This window comes from Limanda limanda, chromosome 11, assembly GCF_963576545.1.
Source record: "Limanda limanda chromosome 11, fLimLim1.1, whole genome shotgun sequence".
Classification (NCBI taxonomy): domain Eukaryota; kingdom Metazoa; phylum Chordata; class Actinopteri; order Pleuronectiformes; family Pleuronectidae; genus Limanda; species Limanda limanda.
In genome coordinates, this window is record NC_083646.1 from 12,121,319 (window position 1) to 12,143,735 (window position 22,417).

Sequence of the window (22,417 nt, forward strand, 5' to 3'; positions counted from 1 at the left end):
TGAAGCTTCACCCTTGGAGCTGCTTCATGTGCAGATACCAGGCAGCGATAATACCCGATTGTATTTTACGGCCAAATCCCCCAGTCCCCTCTTTATTTATTTTCTTCCTCTCTCCTCCTGGGAGTTCAGGTTGAAACTGAGGCGACAACACCATTATCGGGTGTAAGAGACTCAACAGGAGCCGCTACGAATACGCCACGAGAAACCCAGCGGCAGCCATTCCGGGACCATATGGCCTGTACTTGGGCGACCATGTTGGGGCCATATGGCTGGTTTGGGTCAAAGACTTGTTCTGGCTGGTCCCCTACATGGCGAACCTTATGGTAGGTACATGTGCACGCTCTTCATACAAGGGATTTCCAGTCCTCAGTTAATGACACATTAAGAAAAACAAATCAATCAGTTAAAATATGTTAATGAGGTCACTACTGGTGATATAATTGATTTTAACGGTTTAGTGATTTACGTTGTCAAAGGAGCATGAACTCCCGTCATAGATAAAAAAAAAGAATGAACGAATCTGTTATTTAAATTGAAAAAGAAAAAAAAAAGGGATTGTGCTTTTTCTTGCTTGTAGGGATGGAAATGCTTGTTCTACCATCAGCTGAAGGACCTGGCCCTTTCAACCCTGAAGGGCCTTAATGACCTGTGTGTGCAATTAGCAATTATCTGCTCTGGTGCTAGAGATACAATGAGGTTTTGTCGAGGAGACGAAAACATAAACAAACAGGCCAATTACCTTGGCAACAACCTCTCCCTTTGTTTGCGTGTCATGGCGTCACGTGGCCTTACCTGCTCTGACCTTTGACTCACAGGCACGGTGACGGCAAGAGACAGGTCCCTCTCTTTCCCTCTTTCTTTCTCTCTTTCTCTCTCACACACACAGACTCACAGGTTGGCGCAGCTATTTTATTAAGACTTTGCTTTGACTTCCATTCAGTGTGGACAGCCAAACTAAAAACCTTATTTATAAACTTGGCCAATTCATACCTAACCTTAACCTAACAACACTTCACACCTGACCTTTAACCTCAAACGGTAGCTCAGAAATGATGTTTTGCCACATTAGGATGAAGCTTTTGTCCCAGTGAGGATTACTGGTCCAGACAAGGTCAGTGTTTGTGCTGGAAAGGATCCTAAAGAGGTAAAGACACACACACACACACACACACACACACACACACACACACACACACACACACACACACACACACACACACACACACTGAATGAGTTTCATCCCAACATCTAAAGCTGAAGCTGAGGGGTTCACTCAAGGATCAAACCAATCAATGAGGGTTCACAGAGTTTTTCATGGAATTGAAATGATAACGTCTCCACTAAGAAGGATCCATCTGGCGTGCTAGTGAATTCAAAGGCTGCCAGAAGACGAGTTATTTTTACTGTGGGGAGTGAACGCGAGCTAAGAAGAAATCTTCGGGGGGTTCCATTGCTCCCGTTTGACTGGTGGTGTAAACATTGGAAGGCATTGCAGCACCTCCTCCTTGGCCAGGGTGGCAGAGTGCACGCTGAATATTCAGAGCGGGTGAAGAGGCTGAATATGCCACAGGGACATCTGATAATGCTGTGAATTAACCAATGGTCCAATGTGGAAGCAGCGTACACACACTGAGTGCAAATTAATTGAGGCCTAACACACTCAACTCTTGCAACATAATTTAAAAAGCTTGCAAACCTCAGAAACAGACTCTCTACTTGCACTGGCAATGGGCTAACTGTTCTCTTAAGGAGACACCACTTCACTCCACTGACTTGGCACCAACAGTAAGTGTGTCCTGCTTTTTAGTGTGGAGAGTGCTGTGAACGTCCAGGGCGATATTCTGACCGGATGGATTTCCAGCAGCGCTCTAACCAACCAATACTCCAGGGTGGATCCTCTGTAAACTGCAACCAGAGTGGCAGCCTTTCAAATCGCAGCTTCAACGCTCTGCACCGAGACGACAAGGCTCCCGGCATCAAACACCAGCACTCAAATCCTCACACACATGGCTCGACTCAGGGATGTTAAGTGTTATTCAATTAACACCCGTGTTAATCCTATCAAAGAGAGGGGAACACTCCACTCCACTGAACCCTACATGAGAATTAACCCTGTGCGTTGAACTTCGAACGATGTCTTTAAAGCTCATCATCCTCCCCGAGAAGGTACCACACACGATTTCAACTTCCGGCCTGTCGGTTGGGTCTGTGAATCGAAGAAAATATTTTTGGAAATATCTGTCAGGCTGTGTCGAAATTACCACACAGATTTTGGCTAAAAATAATCTCAGTGTTGGTTTGTTTGCAGATGTATGGGTTTCCTTTTCAGATCACACACTGCTGACATCAAGCACAGACATTACCAACCAAACAGCTTCAATGATTGACATTTAATTGACATTTAATTGACATTCTTGTTAATCCTTCAAAGGGACGGAAACCCATTTCGCTTACGTAGAAACCCAGTGCGCTTGCGTGTGTGTGTGTGCTTGTGTGCGTGTGTGTGTGATGATGAAGTCTATCGTTGCATTATTCATTAAAAAGACTTGAGTGATTGTACGCTGTTGTTACCATGTTATGGCAGAGAATGGCCCCAGCCATGTAAATCAATGTGCTTACAACAGCTTCAATCATTGGTCTCTCAGTAATAGAGGGCAGGAGACAATTACCAGTGCATAAACTACAGAGCCTTTAAAGTAAATGTCACCGAGCAGCACGCTGTATTGTGTCAAGTGAGACAGCTGAATGGCAGCTCCCTCATTTGATGCCTGTCTTTGTTAAGATTGTGATTTAATGGACTGGGTAATGCATTCACTGACAAAAAATGTTTCTACCGAGGGCTAATAGCATTTAAAGATAATCAGTTTCATCTGTATGTGTTTCAATGAATGGAACTGCAATGACTTAAAGTAAAATTATATTATATTCCATTTACAGGTCATAAACTTTATGTCAAGTTCTACATTTTCAGTGGTTCCCAATCAGGCGTACATTAACTTCTGCAGATACAAAGATGAAACATAGAGTAGGAGTAGCTGCTGAGATACTTTTGTCTGGACTGACAGAGTGACACTGGCGTCCCGAGACCTCAGTCACGAGCGCTAAATAGGACAATCCCATGGTCATTACCATATATATTTCAAATATTGTAACACCTTTTGTATAATAAGTGAACTTAAATAGTTTTAAATCTTTAAATTGGGGAACACCGGACAAAAACTGTGGGACCAGCTGCTTCACACGTTCAGCTGTGCTCCAGGTTGTGAGAACTGCATATACAAATATTGTTAAAGGTGTTAAATGTCTCGTGAAAACACTCTCTGGTTGACCTGCTTGGCTCCGATAGAGACAAAGAAATTTGGCTCCTCTATTGATGTTATATCCATGGTGAAATTATTGATCACCCTGCCCTGTTCAATCACCCACATACCCTGCTGCCATAATGTATCCTACATATTTGATACGGGAGCTATTTTTAAAACTTGGGAGTCTTTCAACTATATGAAAAATTGAAAAGGACCGGAGGAGGGAAGGAGGGAGTGAGAGATGGAGGGAAGGCAGCAAGGAGAGGAGGAAGGAGAGGAGGTGAGGTGATGGATAGCGAGAGAAAGGGATTCATTGTGAAAGAGACAAATGTCAGAGGAGATGGGCGGTGGGAGGGCGGAGGGATTGTCAAGTGGGAGAAAAAACTAAAGGAGGGAGCTGAACGGAGAGAGTGAGAAGGAGAAGATGACCTTTCAGTGCCTTCGCTCACTCAAAAGACATGGCGGTAGTGTGATGGAGATGTTGGTGATGGTGAAGAAGGGTCGGTGAGTGGACAAATACCAAAATCTCAAAAATACCCCCAGAGGGAAATACCATATAAAAATGTAATCTTACCAAATTACAGTATATTTAAATGCCCAGTGAAAATGCACACATATATCATACAATACCTACGCCTGATTTCTGAGACATGACGACATAACCATTCATACCACCGACAACACACACGGCTACACACCCTCTTGGTGAGTTGCGTGTCCATCATGAAGTTGTGTACGTGTTTCTCGGCCTTGGTCAGCTCCAGCTTCCTGGCTACCACGGCAACCACCAGAGCCGTACAGCCTGCACCCTGAGAGAGGGAGGAGGAGGAGGAGGAGGAGGAGAAAGCAGAGCACTGAGTCAGTCAGTACAGAGGAGGAATTGGTGAATCGGTGGCTTTTGGCCGGGGGAATTAGCCCAGATGATTGAACGGAGAGAAGACAAATATGAGGAAGGGATCTGCACGACAGACGGAGAAGTGAAAGTGAGAGAGGAGAGGATTAGGGGGGGATAGCTCTGTTCCAGATCCACATTTCCTCATGTTGAAAGGCAAGCCAAGTCTATTTTCACTCCAAATCCATCTGGTGTGAGATCCTCTCTATATCGCCGCTATACGTAGCAGGCAATTTGTGCCCTGTATAGATATGAAAACACATCAAAAATTGACACTACCTAATTTTCTTTAATTAGATGCTGTCAATCTGAATTACATGGTGTCAGTCTCCTGTCAACGGGGACTCGAGGTCTGCAGGAGGTCTGCAGTCTAAAACACAGTTCATCTGTATTCCAGGTTGACCCACGTGAAAAATATGGCAAATTCATTCGTGAGAAGAGTGACAGCAGTCTCTCAGCCAGAAAGACATGCTTGAGAGGAGAAGAGGAGCGGGAACACAGGGAGGAAGAAAAACTTAATTAACTTTCAGATTAGACACTGTTTTCAATGGGGCTGTCGGGTGCTCACAGGTTCCTCTGACAGGGCAGCCACCGAGAGGGAAAAAAGGGAGAAGGGAGGAAAAGATAAAGATAAAGAGAGCGAAGAGCTATGAGTAAATATAAATGGTGAAGGGAGGAATCATGAAGGGAGGGATGACTGCACGGAGGAGGTGAGGATGTGTGTGTGTGTGTGTGGAACAGGATGGAAGATGGAGGAGAAAGCAATGTTAATGAGGTCACATATCTGATGAGTACTGAATTAAGATTAAGAGTGTTTAATGAGAATGTATGAGTGCTCTTTCTTCCTTGAGTTTGTGCAACTCACAGGAGGAGCGAGAGAGAGAGAGAGAGAGAGAGAGAGAGAGAGAGAGAGAGAGAGAGAGAGAGAGAGAGAGAGAGAGAGAGAGAGAGAGCAAGAGACCAGAAGAGATATCAGGAGAGAAACGCGGTGAGTTGGACATGGAGGAAGCACAAACCACATTTTGTAGGAACTAGCCGAGGCTTTATCCTGCACTCGTGAGCGATAACACAGGTTTGCCAAAAATAACTTTGGCTGGGTTCAGTAACAAACAGGCATTAGTTCCCACGTCAATACCCTCATCTACTCTATTTGTGTTTATTCAACAACTATGAATAAAATATGATGAGGGCCGATGGAAAACCCTCAGAGCATTCATATATGTCAGTGCTTTAGGGAACGGAGCCGAGGGTTCCTGCAGCACAGTTTGTACAAGTGTCGTGCCTCGTGCATGTACCCAGCTGTGTGCATGCGTTTGCGTGCGTGTTTCAAAATGGTCCTCCTCGGTCAGAAACAGTGGGGTGCTGATTGGTTTGTCAAGGTCGGCTCTGTGTGTATGCACATGCATACAAGAGTGAGCGTGTGTGTGCGACAGTTTGTTTGTGTAGACGCCTGCATCCATTTGATTCCAGCAGGGTTCCCTGTGCAATCTCCACTGAGTGACACGGCTGATGATGGCTGTGCTGTTGTGATTTGTTTCATGCGCCCGGGTGTTTCCCTCACTCCCTCCATTACACCACTGCCATCTACCTCAGGAAAATGGGGAATCACCAATCTGCGCCACAGCGTAATAGCCTCTTTTCTCCTGGTCAAAATTACATTTGTTAGCTGAATGCAAAAAACGGTTCCCCCGAACAGGTCAAAGAGAGAAAAGAGGGGGAGATGTTTCACGTAAAAAATGGTAAAACAAGAGGAACCTCAACCTGTGTTTACTTTTATTTTATTGAATAATTCTATTCTAGATGACTTTTGCTAATATTCATATATTAGCATATAGTTCCTTCTCTTTTATATTATTTCATTTCAACAGGCCCGTTTTGATTTTAGGATGCCATTGTCGCTATTTGTTTTGCTTACACAATATTCTGTATTTCTTGTAGGACTGACACAGAACAACTGTTCGTCAAGAAGTTGTAGAGTGTCACTTTTCTTTAAATCCCTATTTAGCAGTTATAAACAGTATATGCACATTTATTAAATATTTATAACAGTAATGTGCTCACACAAATATATTTCATGTGTTAATTAAAGTAGAGCATTTTTCAACAATTCAAACTTCTATAAAGACATATTTCAGTATTATAGCAATTTTTTCTGTCATTTATCTGTTTACACAGAATCCTGCAGGGGGAGTTATAGTTATAATATTTCATTGATTAACATGCATATTTGTACAATATGTCATATGTGTGTAAAATATATTTTGTAAAACAAATGAATGAAGATGTAAGCATGTGAATACACACATACACACATATTCATTGCATTATATAATATGTGCTTTAATGTAGAAAATAAACATCCTCTGTCACCAGTGCAATGAAAAGTTAATTTAAACATCTCACAGTAGTTTACCCTACAACCATCTACCTACCCCCACAGACACATGAAAGCACATATACTCACTTACACCTTTCACACCCCCAAGTGGCCTCAGGGCAGTGGTATATTCCAACATTGTTGGCCTTCATGTGTTGTCATAGTAACACACGCAAGATTTTCTCCTATAGAAACTCATTAAAATAATATTCAACAAAGGAATATGCCTTGAACCCTCTTGACCTGGTCCCCTCTGTCTTTTTTTCATAAAATTGTTTTATTCACTTCAACAGTGTATTCCCACGACCCGCTTCGACTGCCTCACGCAAGAGCCTCACCTTTCTCTGCATCTTCACGCTTTCTTTGATGATCAACAAAATAAACCTCTCGGAAAACTCTGAAGAGTGAAGCAAGAGCGTGTTCGTGTGTGTGACGGGGGAGGAGAGGGTTTGTGGGAGTCATGCTAAGAGTATGTGTGTTTCAAATTGTGTGGAGGATGCAGTCTGTAGCTTGTAGCGGGCTTGGGACGACCGTGTATCCACCCCCTGTTTTGTGTCTTTGTGTGTGTGTGTGTGTGTGTGTGTGTGTGTGTGTGTGTGTGTGTGTGTGTGTGTGTGTGTGTGTGTGTGTGTGTGTGTGTGTGTTAACATCAGAGTGAGAGTTGTACTCTAAACACTAAAACACTGATTGGATGATTCACCCAACAAATGTGCATTAGTGTGTGTCTTTATGAAAGTGTTTTTATTCACACACATTCCGTTGTGAGCAGGCAAGTGCAGAGAGAGATACAGTGAATAATAAAAGAATACACACAAAGGTTGTTGAGGAGCTTTTGGGAAGCTGAAAGCAACTAATGGAAAATACAATGTTCAAAACACTCCAAGCATAACAATCGGAGAAACTGAAGGAAATAATAATTGGATGTAAATTTTGACGCTCTTAAAATCCCTCTCAGAGTTTCTGTTGAGCCTCAACCAGCCGCCAATAAACAGCTTCTTATTGGCTTATATTGTCCAGTGCTGCAGCTCCTCTTTTCAGCCTCTGTCTGCAACACCTTTAAACATATTTTGTAGCACCTGTCTCTTTAAGGCCGCCTCCCATTAAAGCCCAGTCTGCTCTGACTGGTCAGCTCTCTGTTGTGATTGCCTCCAGCGCGTTTAGGACATGTCAGCCTCCGTGCTTGCTTTTCCCCGGATTTTTTAGGGGGCGTGCCAGACTGGTGGCTAGACAAGCATTATGCAAATGTGAATAAAAAACATAAAAATTATATTTTTTCTCTGGGGAACAGGAGCTCCCTTTACGGTAGCCCATTAAGAGAAAAAACGTATATAACTGACAAAGCATGATATGTCTCCATTAACAAAACACACTCACAAAAAACTTAATGTGTGTAAATGATGACTGCAGCAGTGACAGGCTTAATGAAATGCTATTTTAGATATATTTTATGCCATATACATGCATCTTAATTTCTTTATCAAACTCAGATTTAAAAAGCTTTGCTTATTGATTTTATAATCTCAGCTAGTGATCACATTATCACATCGTACCATGAGACTTGATTGTTGAAAGCTCAACTATGCTACTGCATTTACTTAAAGGGAATATTACCATATAGAATATGACTCCCTCACTTTTTAAAAACATAGAAAAGAAAAAAGAATGGCATTCCAGGTATTAACAATTTATTGATATCATAAATATAAAATGTTTACAGTTTATAAAATATCATGAATGTCATAACCAAGCAAACACCTCTTTCTAAATGGAAGACATTTTGCCAAACCTGCTGATATTACGATGCTAAATGCGTTACACAAGCCCATAATGAAGAAGAAAATAATTAATTATTATGTAATTTGGTAAAAAAACTGCTACATCCAACTCAGGTGAGCACCCACTCGGCAGTGATGTTCAGTGTTTTAGCTGCACACTTGTCTTCTATTACTCACTGCTCTCTCCCCTTTGCATGTGGCACAATGTCTCCTGTGAGAAAGGTATTCCCAATTAACAGGTTATTTTTGAGTGGCCATACTTAACAGTACAAGGATAATTTGACATTTAGCTGTACAGCTATTATAAAAATACATTGCATTTGAAATAAGATTAATTGCCTAAAATCCTTTTGAACAGTGTTAATGTGATAGCGTGGAAAAAGATGCATATCTCAAAATAGATTTCCCAATTGGAGTAATTTTGTAGGAACTGTGGTTATTCTGTTAGAAAGAAATGAGATAGATGAAGAACAAGAGGACGACAGAGCAATGACAGAAAATTGGACAAAGAAAAATGTGAGAAAAACAGATAAAGAAATATTGGATTGAAGAAGAACACCTGTGATGTGAGGCAAATAGAGTAGCAGTCGGCAGCTTAAACACTGATACTAACAGATGGAGGGTAGATAGAAATAAACACATGGCCTCAGGGAAGGAGAGAGGGAAAGAGGGATATATAGAAAGAGACAGAATGAGAAAGAGGTAGAGACAGAGAGAAAATGACTGACAGGCAGAGAGATAGCAACTGAGAGTGGGAGGAACATGGCACACTGAAAGGTGGGACCTTCATTATGCAATGGGGACAGACAAAGGGATAACACGCAGACACACACACACACACACACACACACACACACACACACACACACACACACACACACACACACACACACACACACAGACACACACTAATTTGCTCCTGTTTGCACGCCTATACACCCAAAACACACAGGCACACAGATGCAGGCTAATTCAGAGAGGATTGCCCAAATTACACAAATGGCAGAATTTCTCTCACAAATGACAGCATGCTCTCTAATCTGCTGACCTTTGAATGAGGCGAGGACAGCTCCAAGGGGAGGGAGAGCGACAGAGAGAGTTGGAAAGAGAGGTACCAAGGGGCGGGAGGAAAAGTACTGACCATGATTCCTGTGAGTAGACAGACTCCTTTGCCACAGTAGGTGTGAGGAACCATGTCTCCATAGCCTATGGACAGGAAAGTGATGGAGATAAGCCACATGGCTCCCAGGAAGTTACTGGTCACGTCCTGGGCATCGTGATACCTGTAAGACAACACGGCGCAGGTTCAGAGGGTGAGATCAGTCAATAGCAGAAGATATAAATAACAATAAAAAGACAACTGGCCCACTGGTTCTGTCTGAAAATGTGGGCGTCAAAACCTCAAATAGGTGCTCTGCAATTTTACCGGACACAGAACACAACGTATACCTGCAGCTCCTGCCTCCATCCTTTCACCACTATCCACAACATGGTTACCATGGCAACCAAACCCGGGGCAGATTGGACACAAAGTTGTTTTCCCAGAAACTATTCAACAGAGGAATGTTAATTTTGGCCTTGAATGTTAGTGATAGATATATTTGCTTTGAGCTCTCCATTCGCTTGCCTGAGGGGACATGTTTTCCTAATTATCATATTTGCACCCTGTTTGAAGCAGTTTAATTCCATTTTATGTGCTTTTTCCCTCCATTAATTTGGATAGGACGGGAGAGGAGATGCCAGTTAGGGTTCGATGTGGACCGAACAATGGCTTCCCAGCAGCCAAAAAATAATAAGCTGCAGAGCCACATGATTGGGTAATTTCCCCCTTGGTCCTTGTGTTTTCCCCATCCTCTTTTTAGGTCTGTGTAAGTACAAATCATTAGAGAACAATCTGGTCAACATGGACCCAGTAAACTCAATTTAAGATCCATATCACATCCGTCAAACTGCTTCTGGTCAAAGCACTCCTCTGGGACAGCACATATAGATTATCTGGACAATAACAAACACTAACCAATCTCAAGTAAAGCACGACACTCTAACTACTCTGTTCTGCCAGTCACAGACGCACAGCCGCTCCATCCAGCTCCTCCTCTGCCTTCTGCCACCGCTCTGCCAACTCCCCAGGAGGCCAACACCACCAACGCACAACCATTTTTAGGCCAGTTAGACAAGTGTTGAGGATTCCTTCGCTGGTTTTTCAATGATGCTTCCTTAAATTATAATATATTCCTTTACATTCCTATTCTATTTATTATATATTCCTATAACATATTCCTTCATATTAAATTCCTTTATATTAAATTGCATTTATATTATTTACTTATATATATATATATATGTAGAGAGAGAGAGAGAGAGAGAGAGAGAGAGAGAGAGAGAGAGAGAGAGAGAGAGAGAGTTTTCAAATTATGCTGTGGAATTTTAGATGTACATTGCAGATGGGAACTGAAAAGAGGAGGCTCCATGTGGAGTATCTTTAAAAGGTTTGAGAGAGAAACTGAAAGATAAAATAGCCTCTAGGGTTGAACCCAGCTAGCCTAAGTTCTGTTGTTGTCTTGGCAGTCAGGTTGGATAATTGCATGCCTAACAAATCAGTATGCATTATGCCAGCAGCTAAATCTCGCTCACGCTTTCTAACCCTCATAATAATTGAGGCCCAATCCTCTACTGATTCCAATACATAGGGACCTGTTGAATCTCCCGAGGGTGAACCCCTGCAACTTGGCAAAGCTTGGCTGATGCGGGTGGAAGACAAGATTTTACCTATTACGTGCATCTCCTCGTGTCAGGTCGGTTACTTCCTCGCTGCCTGTCTTTTGTGCCCCAAAGACAAGACTCATCAGGTGGAGTAGGGGTACTGATAAGCCAAATTAATCATTCCATACAGTCGAGACCTCTCGTACAAGCTACTATTAATTGCAACCAATTACACCTGCCTCTTCTTGCATTAATCAATCCAGGAGCTGTTGATAATGTTCTCAATAATGACATGGTCGTTCAATCAAGCATAAGTCTAGACATCCTAGAGACACGGTTGACTGCTAATGCCATCCATTTTTGGCATCTATTACACATCACTCCATTTCCACAACGACCTGATTCTGTCTGATAACCATAAACCACCATTCTTTATATTGCCATCCCAAAATAAACCCTGGTACCTGGTTGTCCCTAGTTAAAGAAACACCTATTGATTGGGCAGCAGGGAGAGTAGTAGGATTGGGTAATTTTGTCATTCAACTTTTCTGAAGTCTGTTTTATTACCAGAGTAAAACTCAACACCGAGCTCAAGCGTCCAGATTTGTTAGCTATGGCTGAGGTTTATCATTATATGAGTCAGGTTAATGTTGCGATATTTGTTAGGAGTAAAGTTGGAGTGCTTTGCTTTACAGCTACTTAGGCTCTTGAACGTTCCTTTCCCCTACAGCTGTGGTTACTGCCATCCAATGGGAAAGAGCATCAGTGGTTCAAAAAAGAGGGCAATAAGATCAGCCAGATCCAGGAGCAGAGTTTCTCCCAAACTGTCTATTTACAGGTACTTCAGTGCTTCACCCTAAAACCCCTCAAGAGACACCAGGGGCAAAGTATCTCATCGTCCTCCGGCTGGTCTTTGCCCATTTCCTGTCACCAATTGCCCCTGGTCACACAAGACCTTGGACTTTGATCGAGTTGAATTCCTCATCCTCTGGCTGTCTATTTCATGCACAAACACACACATGCATGCACACACACACACACACACACTAGCTTTGATACTGACCTCTCACACACTCGTACGGTCCAGGCAGCGATGATCCACAGAGAGATGCTGAAGACCAGCAGCACCGTCCCGGGGCAGATGGTCATGAGGGTTTTCATTACAAATCGTGTGTTAAAATGCACCTAGAGAACAAACACACACATTCAGTATAGCAGAAAGAAAAATATGACATTTGAACACACATATTTTTAAGTGTCATTTTTTTTTGTTATAGCTGTGAATCCTCATCCTGTTCCCGGTTTCCCACACAGACTTTATGATTTACTAATTAGTCTTCTGAGCAGCATTTGAAAGCCACCACAATCTGAGAATCTCCGCTGTAATTGGATTTGAGATGGCAGCTCGCCCTCTGACTCAGGTCAAGCTACAGTGTCTTTGAGCAATTGGCCTATTTCGGTGTAGTTTCTTTTCCGTCGCTCATCGGTTAATATGAGGCAGACCATCAACTCAGGCAAATGGATCATTTGAGAGCAAAGGTTCCGCACTGGAAGGTTAAAGCAGCTGATAAATAAGTTGTCATGATAGAGCTGCACTTCAACGGCAGCGTCACCTCCTCTCTCCATCACTGTACCCTGAGGGTCAGAATAGTGTCATCGCAGATTCGCTCGTAAAAAGCTAAATCACTCATCTAAAATCCACTCTCTCTCTTTCCCACTGTCCTCATCTCCTCCTCCTTTCCAACATGTGCTACACTGCCACTTCCTGCTTTTAGAGTAATGTTGATAATATAATGTCATTACAAACATGCCACCAATCATTTATCAAATGACTTGTACACATTTCTCCACACTCCTGTGGCAATCTCATTCTATTCCTTTATTTTATGCCCCATTTGGGCCGTATGCAATATCTTGTTCCCATTTCACGCCTTCTTCTCATATTGCTTTGTGAGAAATCCACCACAGCTTATATCTAAGTCTCTATTGACAATGGAAACAAAAGGAGAGGAATGGGATTTGAAGTGGTAGATGAAAAGGAACAGGGTGACTGGAAGGACGGAGTGGAAGGAAGGACTTGAGTTAGTAAGAGAGATAGAGGTCAGGGATGAAAGGGACAACACAGACACAGATTTAATTCAGAAGAGAGAGCTCTTGACCTGAATACCGTTACAGCTCCCTCGTCTGTTTCCAGCTAAATATTTGACAGCCGCTCTCTTGAATGCATAGATCCCCACAGACACACATGAAAGCAGAAACCCCTTCTGACCTTATTTAGGGCACCTATACTCCTGGAGGAGGCGTCTGTGAAGAGTTTGCTGTGCAGAAGCATGACTCTGGCAATGAGGTAGAGGCGCAGGAACATGGGCACGCTCAGCACCATGTCCAGGTCGGCCTCGGCCTCCGACGTCGCGTACGAGAAGGCCAGCCGCGCCTTCCACTGAAACTTGAAGTCCCCGGGCACCGGATGCACAGCAGACACCAGCAGCTCCAGCGAGATCAGCAAGACCCTTTCCATCGTCATGGCGATACGCCAGTCGTCTGCTCCATTGTCGATGACAAACAGCTGCAGGGACAGGAAACACGTGGAGAGTTAATCGAGGAGTTACACTTGTTTTAATGCAACTGTTCATCATGATCCTCCGCTGGCACAGTTCACCCATCAGTACAGTGGACTGATCTGATGATTAAAAGGAGCCAGAAGCACTTTGGAATAAATGTCTCATTCCCGAGATGTAAAACCCCATCCATCTAGTCAGCAATCCATTCAGTCCCCATACAGTGCTTTGGCTCAGTCATTTAACTTACAACACTTGTCCTCATAAATTAAACCGAAGACACAAAGTCATCTGAAGCTGCTGCTCTTAAGTAAAGGTTCTAAGGTTCCCAATTAGCACTATCACAATATTGTTCTACCACTACATGGGTATTTCTGCCAGTCTCATTAGCAAAGTCCTACCAATGTCGCTGTAATTGTAGTTTTGCCTCCCTGCATGTTGACGTTTTGTGATCCTAATTGCTACGGTTTCTCTTCGCCAAAGCCACTGTTATAAGGACGTGGTAAGAGCCGGTTTCATTACAGTGGCCCTTCTCCAGACTGTGCTGACAGGAGCTAGGGGTTGGGGGAGGTGGTGGCGGTGGGGAGGTGGCGTTGGTGAGGGGGAAAGAAGGCGGATGGATGAGGTGCAGAGGAAATGAGGAGATAAAGATAGGAACGGGGAACTATTGGGGAGTGGAGGACACTGCAAAGAAAGAAAAGTTTCTAGAAGAGAGAACTTTTTATGCCGGTTGAAAAACCGTAATGCTTCATATGAATCAAGAAAAGAAACAGAATTGCGCATTGATTTGCATTGGAAAAATAAAGCATTTGGAAAATAAAAATCAACATTTTCGGTCTCCATGAACAAAAACAGAAGATTCTGCCAGAGGACGGAAAAGATTAAAGTGAGAGAGAAGATAAAAGCAAGGAACCCCCCTGCTGCAAATCAGGCAAGTTTATCAGATGCTGCTCTGCCTGGAGGAAGAGCCGGTGCTAACCACATGATTCATCTCAAGGGCTTTTAGCCCACACAAACATTTATTTACGAAAACAAAACAAATACAATAGCAGGTCAAACATCAGAGCAAGTGGGTGTTGCATCCAAATGGCTGCTGTCACCGTGAAGGTGAACTGAAGCTCAGCCTCTTCTCAAGCCACCTATGGACACACACACACTGTGTTTTTCATTTAATTTTCATCATTATCAGCATCTAGCGCAGCAGGACCGACGTTATGTCCTTTGCTCTGCTGTTGTTACGTGTGTACACATGTAACCAACATGTGTTGACACATATGTTGCCTACGCACAAGCAGGGCCGGGTCTAGACAGGCATGTATGAGGGGGCAGCCACAAATCTTGAGGGGGCATTGTGCTTTATTATATTATTATTATTATAAATTGGGATTTAGTTTGAGGGGGCACAACATTTATTTGAGGGGGCCAGGCCCCCTCTTGCCCCTGCCTAGACCCGGCCCTGCGCACAAGCCTGAGTCATTGTGTTAGCTATTATTTGAACCAAGGGTCAAACGCTGGTTGTATTCTTCAGTGATTTTAGTGAGCGTGTGTGCGTGCGCGTGTCTTTGTACTGTACTAGTGTGTATTTGTGTATGGCTGAGTGAGTTTGAGAGAGAGTGTGCAGACCCAGCCTCATCATGGTGACTGTTGCCAAGGCGACAACATCAAAGAGCAGCCAAGCTTAATTAGGATCCCCAGCGAGAGAGAGAAGGAGAGAGAGAGGGAGAGAAGGAGGGAGAGAGAGAGAGAGAGAGGGAGAGAGAGAGAGAGTGAGAGGGAGAGAGAGAGAGAGAGAGAGAGAGACAGGGAGAGAGAGAGAGAGTCAAATGGGAGAAATGCATTTATAGACAAGGCAAGGAAAGAAAAGGAGATCCAGGAAAAAGGAGCGGTGTGTGACAGCGAGTGAAGAGGTAGAGAGAGGAAAAAAAGGTTGTCTAACACTCATATTCTCTGCATAGACTTGGAGAGGTGTGTGTGTGTGTGTCTGTGTGTGTGTGTGTTTGTGTGTGCTTGTGCTCACAATTTGAGGACAACAATTTATCTGTCACTATACAAGGACTCATCTCCCTTTCGACGACAAATAGCTGGTTTCCAACAATGTGAACCACCAAAATTCCGGCCTAACACTCATCCTTCAGTTAAATTTAAGATTTAGGATCACGGTAGGCGTGTATGTGGTTAAAGTGGTGGGGAAAGAATATAACACATGTCCTCCTAAGTGACAAGAACAACTTTGTGTGTGTGTGGGGGTGCGTGTTAGCTGCTCCATCATCCCCGACTCTGTCTTTCTCTGTGTTTTCCCTCCTTTTAACATCCCTCGCTCCGCTTCCTTTTCCCTCTGAATGACACCTCTTCAAATCAAAACGGAGGTGATCCAGTTCCTTGCCACTGGAGGAAATGAGCGCCTCTCCCTTCCTCTCCTCACTGTCCTCCCTCGCGCTCCTGCTCCTGTCGGTCTTTTCCTGGCTAAATCGCCATGAGGAAGGGATAAATAATTAAATTCCATTAGGAAAGTAATCTGTCAATGGGAGTGAGTGAGTGCCACTGCCCCTACATGACCAGGACAGAGGGAGGGAATGAAGCGGAGGGGGTGTTTGGTGAGAGGAAAAGTAAGTCGGGATTGTCTAAGTGTGTGTGTTTGAGAGAGAGAGAGAGAGAGAGAGAGAGAGAGAGAGAGAGAGAGAGAGAGAGAGAGAGAGAGAGAGAGAGAGAGAGAGAGAGAGAGAGAGAGAGACACACACACACACACACACCCTGTCATCTCTATGAGGAGAGAATCAAGAAGGAAGGTCAGGGACAAGCAAAGCTAAATAAAACTGGACATAAAGAACAAGCCCACAGCAAAAAAGAGCAGGATCATGGGGGGGATGAAAAACGTGTCTTCTGTTGTTTTCTTAATATTAACCAAACGTGGCACCACGGGGCAGAGGGCAAGACACAAGGAAAGGGAACAGCAAGCCGAGTGGACAGAAGGAGGCCAGAGTCAGAGAGAAAAACAAGGAGCGTCCAGCGGGAGACGAGGGAGAAAAACACAGACAAAAAGCAGAAATGTGTGAAGATTACAGTGTCAAAGATAGACTGACATCTCTTCACAGGTGAAAGTGTGAGAGAGTGTGAGGTCTGAAGCCACCCCCCCGCTCCTCCCCTCGACTCTGCTCCAGCTGGAACCTGCTGGAGGAGTTTGTCACCCCTCCATCCTCCCTCCTCAGCCAGCCGTGCCTCAACCCCTTCCAGTCCCCGCGGCCGCTGTAGCTTTGTAATCGTGTTAAGTCCCTGATTGCAGATGCCTCTCATCACGGAACCAGACGCAGAGCTGGCCAAACTCTGCCAAGCGAAAACAAGCGAGACATGCAGGGGGGAATTCTGCAAACACGCGCACGCATCCGCACGGATCCAAACGGATCCAAACGGCCTTTTCAAACGCTGCACATACTCTTTAAAAAAGCAAAAAGAGGGAGATGCAGTCAAATCAGTCTCAAGTCGGCGTTTCCCGTGGGAGGGGAAAAGACTAAACCTCAGTCTGGGATGGAGACGGCGCTAATCACTGAAGGAGATGAAGACGGAGTGAACACCGAAAAGTATGCACACTTTTACACACATAATCACACCTATGGGAAATGTCTGGGTCTCCTACAGCATGGAAATCTGTGGAACGGGCAGAAAATAACTGGGGCGACCCGAATACACACACACACAAACACACACATACACACACACACACACACATACACACACACACACACGAATATGCAGAGAGGCTAACACGCTCTCCCTGACTCTGAGGGAACAGGCCCGTAACAAAGATGAGACAGGAAAAAAGGGGGAGAGGTGTCATGTAGGTGAAAAGAAAGTGTTGAAAAGTGCAAGAGATGAGGAAAAGGTTCACAGTTGTGGTGTGTACATTACTGATGCTGCTACTAGAAAGACTAAAAACAGCAGCCGTGCCAGACTGAGCAGAGGATTCCCATATCAGGAATTTCCTTTGGTGTAAATATAATTATAAACAAACTATTACTATAAATGGCCGCAGGCTAGCGAGACACAAATAGGAAAAATTTACATTTCTTGGAAATGAATGGGTAAAGCGCTTCATTCATTTCTGCAGGCTGAGGAGGATGTGGTTGTTTATCACTTCCATTTTCTCCTCCATTATAGATCCCGGCTGGATGTGCATTATGCAGAATGTGCAGAACATGACATCATGAAATGACCATGAAGTAGTACACATCACAGGACTCTTTATTTTCCTAATGCCATCTCGACTGTGTTTGAGTGGCTGTGAGTGCCGAGCCATTGTCGTCTTTATCAATGGACTGCTTCTGAAATCCTCCAAAATAACCAAATAACCCAGTTCACTATCGCTTAAAGTGCACTAATGGACCAGAGAAATATCCCTTTCTCTCACTCTCTCAGAGTTTCTATTTGATTAATTTCAACAACAATTAAATTTCGTCCCTCAAGTCGGGATTTCTTGCCAGTTTATAAGCGAAAATGAATCCTTCAGTTTCAGAGTAATTTGTTTCTTGTTCGCAGGTAGGTAAAAGTTTCCCTCTCTGTGTGTGTGTGTGTGTGTGTCAGATATTCTATTATACTCCATTAACTTCTGGAGAATGTTTAAATGGGCATTTAGCTTGGTTTGGGCTGAATGAATCATTTATTCCTCTGATTAGCCCAAAGAGCCTCTTGGAGATTGTGATTCATAACAACAACTCTTTTTAGGGTAAATTATTCATCATTGGCTTGACCGATGATATTTCATTCTCAATATTTCAGTCTCCATCATTCCTCATCAATCTCAGTCATTTGGGTGCAACGTCAGCTCAGACTAATGGCATGCGGTTGAGCAGATTAGGCCGTCAGTCATCGCCGTCCCTGTCTCCTGAATTCATGGTGGAGATAACATTCTGTAAAGTATCCGTGGCATCTCTTAAGAATGCCTCTAAACATCTGTCAAGAACCTTTACAAAGAAGTTCAAAGCACATTAAATCGATAATAAAAAAAATAGAGAAGAGAGAAACAAAATCCGACAGTAATGAGTACTGTATTTTTCATCATCAGGTGCAACAGGATAATTAAAGCAATAGCCTGGAGCCCCGAGCTGACAGGGGGCCCATAAAACGCCGAGTTACATTAGTCCCTAGCAATGATAATTTGCTGAGACTTCAATGACACATGGTTGGAAACCCATAATGAGGCCCCATGTCGTTCGTCATTTTAGTGGTTTGGTTGAATGGGAGGTTGTAACATGTGTTTCTTTGAGGGGATTTGGTTTAGTTTGATGAAGGGCACCTCAGATTCCTTATGCCTGGGGCCCAAAGTCCCTTGAAATGCTCCTGATGTTGCTGTAACAAGTCTAACCGTACATTCCCATACAGTACACTGCCCCCTGTTTTTCATCAGAGTTTGTGCAACACAAAACATATTTGAAGGAAACAGATCCTGATCGAGTTGTGTTCCTAAATCCTCAAATCTAGTTCTCACCTCACTGCTTCCAAAGTTTACAAACATCAACTGTGAAATGGGAAGCAATCTGTGTTTGAGGACAAAACCTTATTAATTTAAGAGAGTGGAAGTGGAGGTCCCACTCTTCTCAAAGTTTAATTATCAGTAAAGTTTTTCACCGTGCCAGAGCCATCAAGGGCAGACGGCCACTGTCCAGATTTGTGGCTTTATGCAAATTGTACAGCAGATCAGGACAAAGTTGAGCAGACGCACCAATCATAAGGGCTGTGCTACTGTCCTGAAGTATCTGCATGGAGCTAAAGTAAGATAAATCCTCAAATCTATTCTAAAACTAATCATTAATAATAATGAAATGTTATGTTGGGGATCATATCTTTTCACCAGTAATAACTCTTGCAGCACTTTCTGTTTATTATAGTTAATTCTTGAAATTCTTTTTCAAAATGTCTGCTGTGAAACAACGGACAATATGATAAAACGTTGTTTAAAATGATGGAAAATAAGATGAAGAATTTGAAGCCGCTCAGAAAAAACATTCAAGTATTTTGGCAGCAAATATCTCACTGTAATAGGATTTTGAGAATTTAGCAATATGCTAATTTGCGTTAGACTAATTGAATCCAAACATACAGTGAACCAATAAAAAATCAAAGGCAGAATTGAACAGCATTTCAATAAAATTTGCATTTGTTTTATTATCTTAATCAGGATTTTAGATGTCCTGTTTGCTTTATTCGACTAGAAATGAAAGAAAACCCCCCAGAGGTGTTAATGTGACTCAGCTGAGTAAACACAACACAAAACTGCAATGTTCTCACTTCAAATCAATAATTTCTCACATCATCTCCTCCTCTCTTTACCCTGTTACTTTTCACTGTGACACTGGAATGACATCAGTGTGGAAACTGTTTTTCTTCATGTTCTTGTCAGTTAATAAGAACACACAATATTTAATTTGATGAGGGGGAATACAGGATATTTGTATGACTAATTAGAGACACTGTAGAGAGAGATTAAAGAGACGTGAAGTGGAGAGAAACATCCATAACCGGAAGGCAGAGGAGAGATAGAGAAAGGATGACGGCACAAGCCATGTGTGAAAAGGTATAAACAGGCATTTAGATGGAGGGAAATGCAGGTGAGTGTTCAAGTACAACAGGAGAAGGGTGAAGAGGTGAGAAGTTGAAGGCTGAGCAACAAGGGACGAGAGGAATCTGGGAGAAAAGAGGTGGAACTCAACAACAAAATTGAATTGAGGCCCGGTGGAGGAGAAGGGAGACAGATCTAATCTGATAATGACAGAGAAGCCGGAGAAGAAAGCGAGAAAAAAGACAGAAAGAGAGAAGCACGCTGGTGGTGGTAAACACAGAGTACTGTGAGATAAACGACAGGAGCAGAGAGAGAAATGGAGATCAGGGAAACGGGGAGAGAGAAAGGTATAAATGCCAGCTACACCAGATAACATCATTGTGATCTGCAGCGGCTCTGCAGCTGCTACCTTCTGCACAGAAGTATGTGTGTGTGTGTGTGTGTGTGTGTGTGTGTGTGTGTGTGTGTGTATGTGTGTGTGTGTGTGTGTGTGTGTATGTGTGTGTCTGTGTGTGTGTACATGTGTGTAATATCCTGTTACATGCTGGGCAAAATCCTCCAGCAGAGTGTGTGTCATAATCTGAGAATGAGATCTTTATTGAACAATGCCTTTCATTTTGCACGACATTGCATCTCATGAAGTCGGTGTGTGTGTGTGTGTGTGTATATGTGTGTGTGTGTGTGTGTAACCATCTAACGATAAAAAAAACTGAGACAAAATGGCACTTCTTACGACCATCATATATATAAGCAAATAGGGTTGGCGCCAGTCGGTAGATACTGAATAATAAAATTAACATGCATGTAATGAAACATGCACGATGCTTTCCGGTGTAGTCTGCATACATGAAAGCACTTTTAGATACATGAGCAGAACGTTGTGTAGGATGTTACACACTGTCACTGCACTCAGGTTTGACTCCACCGACAACCACAAGCTGGTATTTTTAAGTTTCATTTTACGTAAGGGTTAAAAAAAACAAAACAGACACAGTACAGTTGTAACCTTTCGAGTCTAGTTGGTATAAGTACGACTTTGGACATAGCCAGGCTAGATGATTAACAATATTTCCCGTCTTTATGCTAATCTAGGCTAAATACATTCTACATAAATCAATAATTGATTAATAGTTTTGATTTGATTCACTTTCACCGCATCAGTACTGCATGAAGCTGATTATAGTGATAAAAGGTCTAAAAGCGGGTTGTACCTGGTCTACCCGTGAACAGCAGACACAGTCACCAGCTGGTGAACCTAGCAGAAGATATTTAAGTGACAAATATTTCCCTCAGGAGCTGGTAAAGACCAAAACAACGATAAGAAAGTGAATTTTAGACTTATGTGCGCCAGGTGGCCAGAAAGAGGAGACATTTTTCATCTATTAAAAATTTCAACGATAATTCCAGTTTACACCAACATGGGTCTTACTTGTTTAGTTTGCAATATTTCCTTTTTTTCTTTTTCTTTGAAAAACAGTGGAATCTCTGTCCTGCCAATACTTGACTAGCTACGAGTCAGCTTCTGCTATCAATCATGACGTTTCACCTCATTTTCAAAGCAGCAAATAAATTAAAACCAAACATCCCTGAAAAATAAACATTTAAAAATCCATCAGTGTGATGGCACAAACCATCTTTGGGAAAAATGTATTTGACATGTACTTTGTACATCTACAGTCACCAGGGGGCGATGGAGATAATTTGGCTTCTCTTTTGGGGAGCTGTCATGTCGTCCATCTTTACAGAGTATGATTTTAACCAACTTCCTGTTTTCAGTATAACCAACATCGCTTTCCTGTGCAGTGAAGACATTATTAAGATCAAGAAGATCCAGAAATCTTTAGGCTATTGCCTCGAGGGGCAATTTATTGTACAACCAGTAATCAGTGCATGTCAAAACAGACAATCAATAAATACAATGTAAATAAATACAAATAATAAAAAATTGCATAGACCAATTTAAAAGGGCTAATGACTGCAGGGAATAATAAGCTATTGAATCTGTTTGCCCTGCATTCCTTAGTTGTGTTCACATTCTGTCTCGCTTCCTAACAGAATGGCTTGGATTGTCTGACTCAACCTTGTTGACTTTTTCAAAGCTGTCAGACCATCTGATCGCAATGTTTCTGATCTCAGCTGATAGTTTGGTGAGAACAATGTTCCAGCAGCGCAGAGAAACGACAGCTGAAACAATAACAATGAGACTGATGCTGTAATAAACCAGAATTATCCTATAAAGGGGTGAGCTGCTGTAGGG

General features: G+C 42.9%; 1 protein-coding gene across 1 annotated transcript in view; it reads right to left on the minus strand.

Moving 5' to 3' along the window:
• Positions 1-22,417, minus strand: part of kcnn3 (potassium intermediate/small conductance calcium-activated channel, subfamily N, member 3) — a 40,312-nt gene that overhangs the window by 4,727 nt on the left and 13,168 nt on the right. The window contains exons 3-6 of the mRNA XM_061081694.1: positions 13,322-13,618; positions 12,116-12,237; positions 9,491-9,632; positions 4,004-4,114 (exon numbers count right to left, since the gene is read on the minus strand). Of these exons, the coding sequence (XP_060937677.1) occupies positions 4,004-4,114; positions 9,491-9,632; positions 12,116-12,237; positions 13,322-13,618 (672 nt within the window). The remainder of the gene's footprint in view (positions 1-4,003; positions 4,115-9,490; positions 9,633-12,115; positions 12,238-13,321; positions 13,619-22,417) is intronic.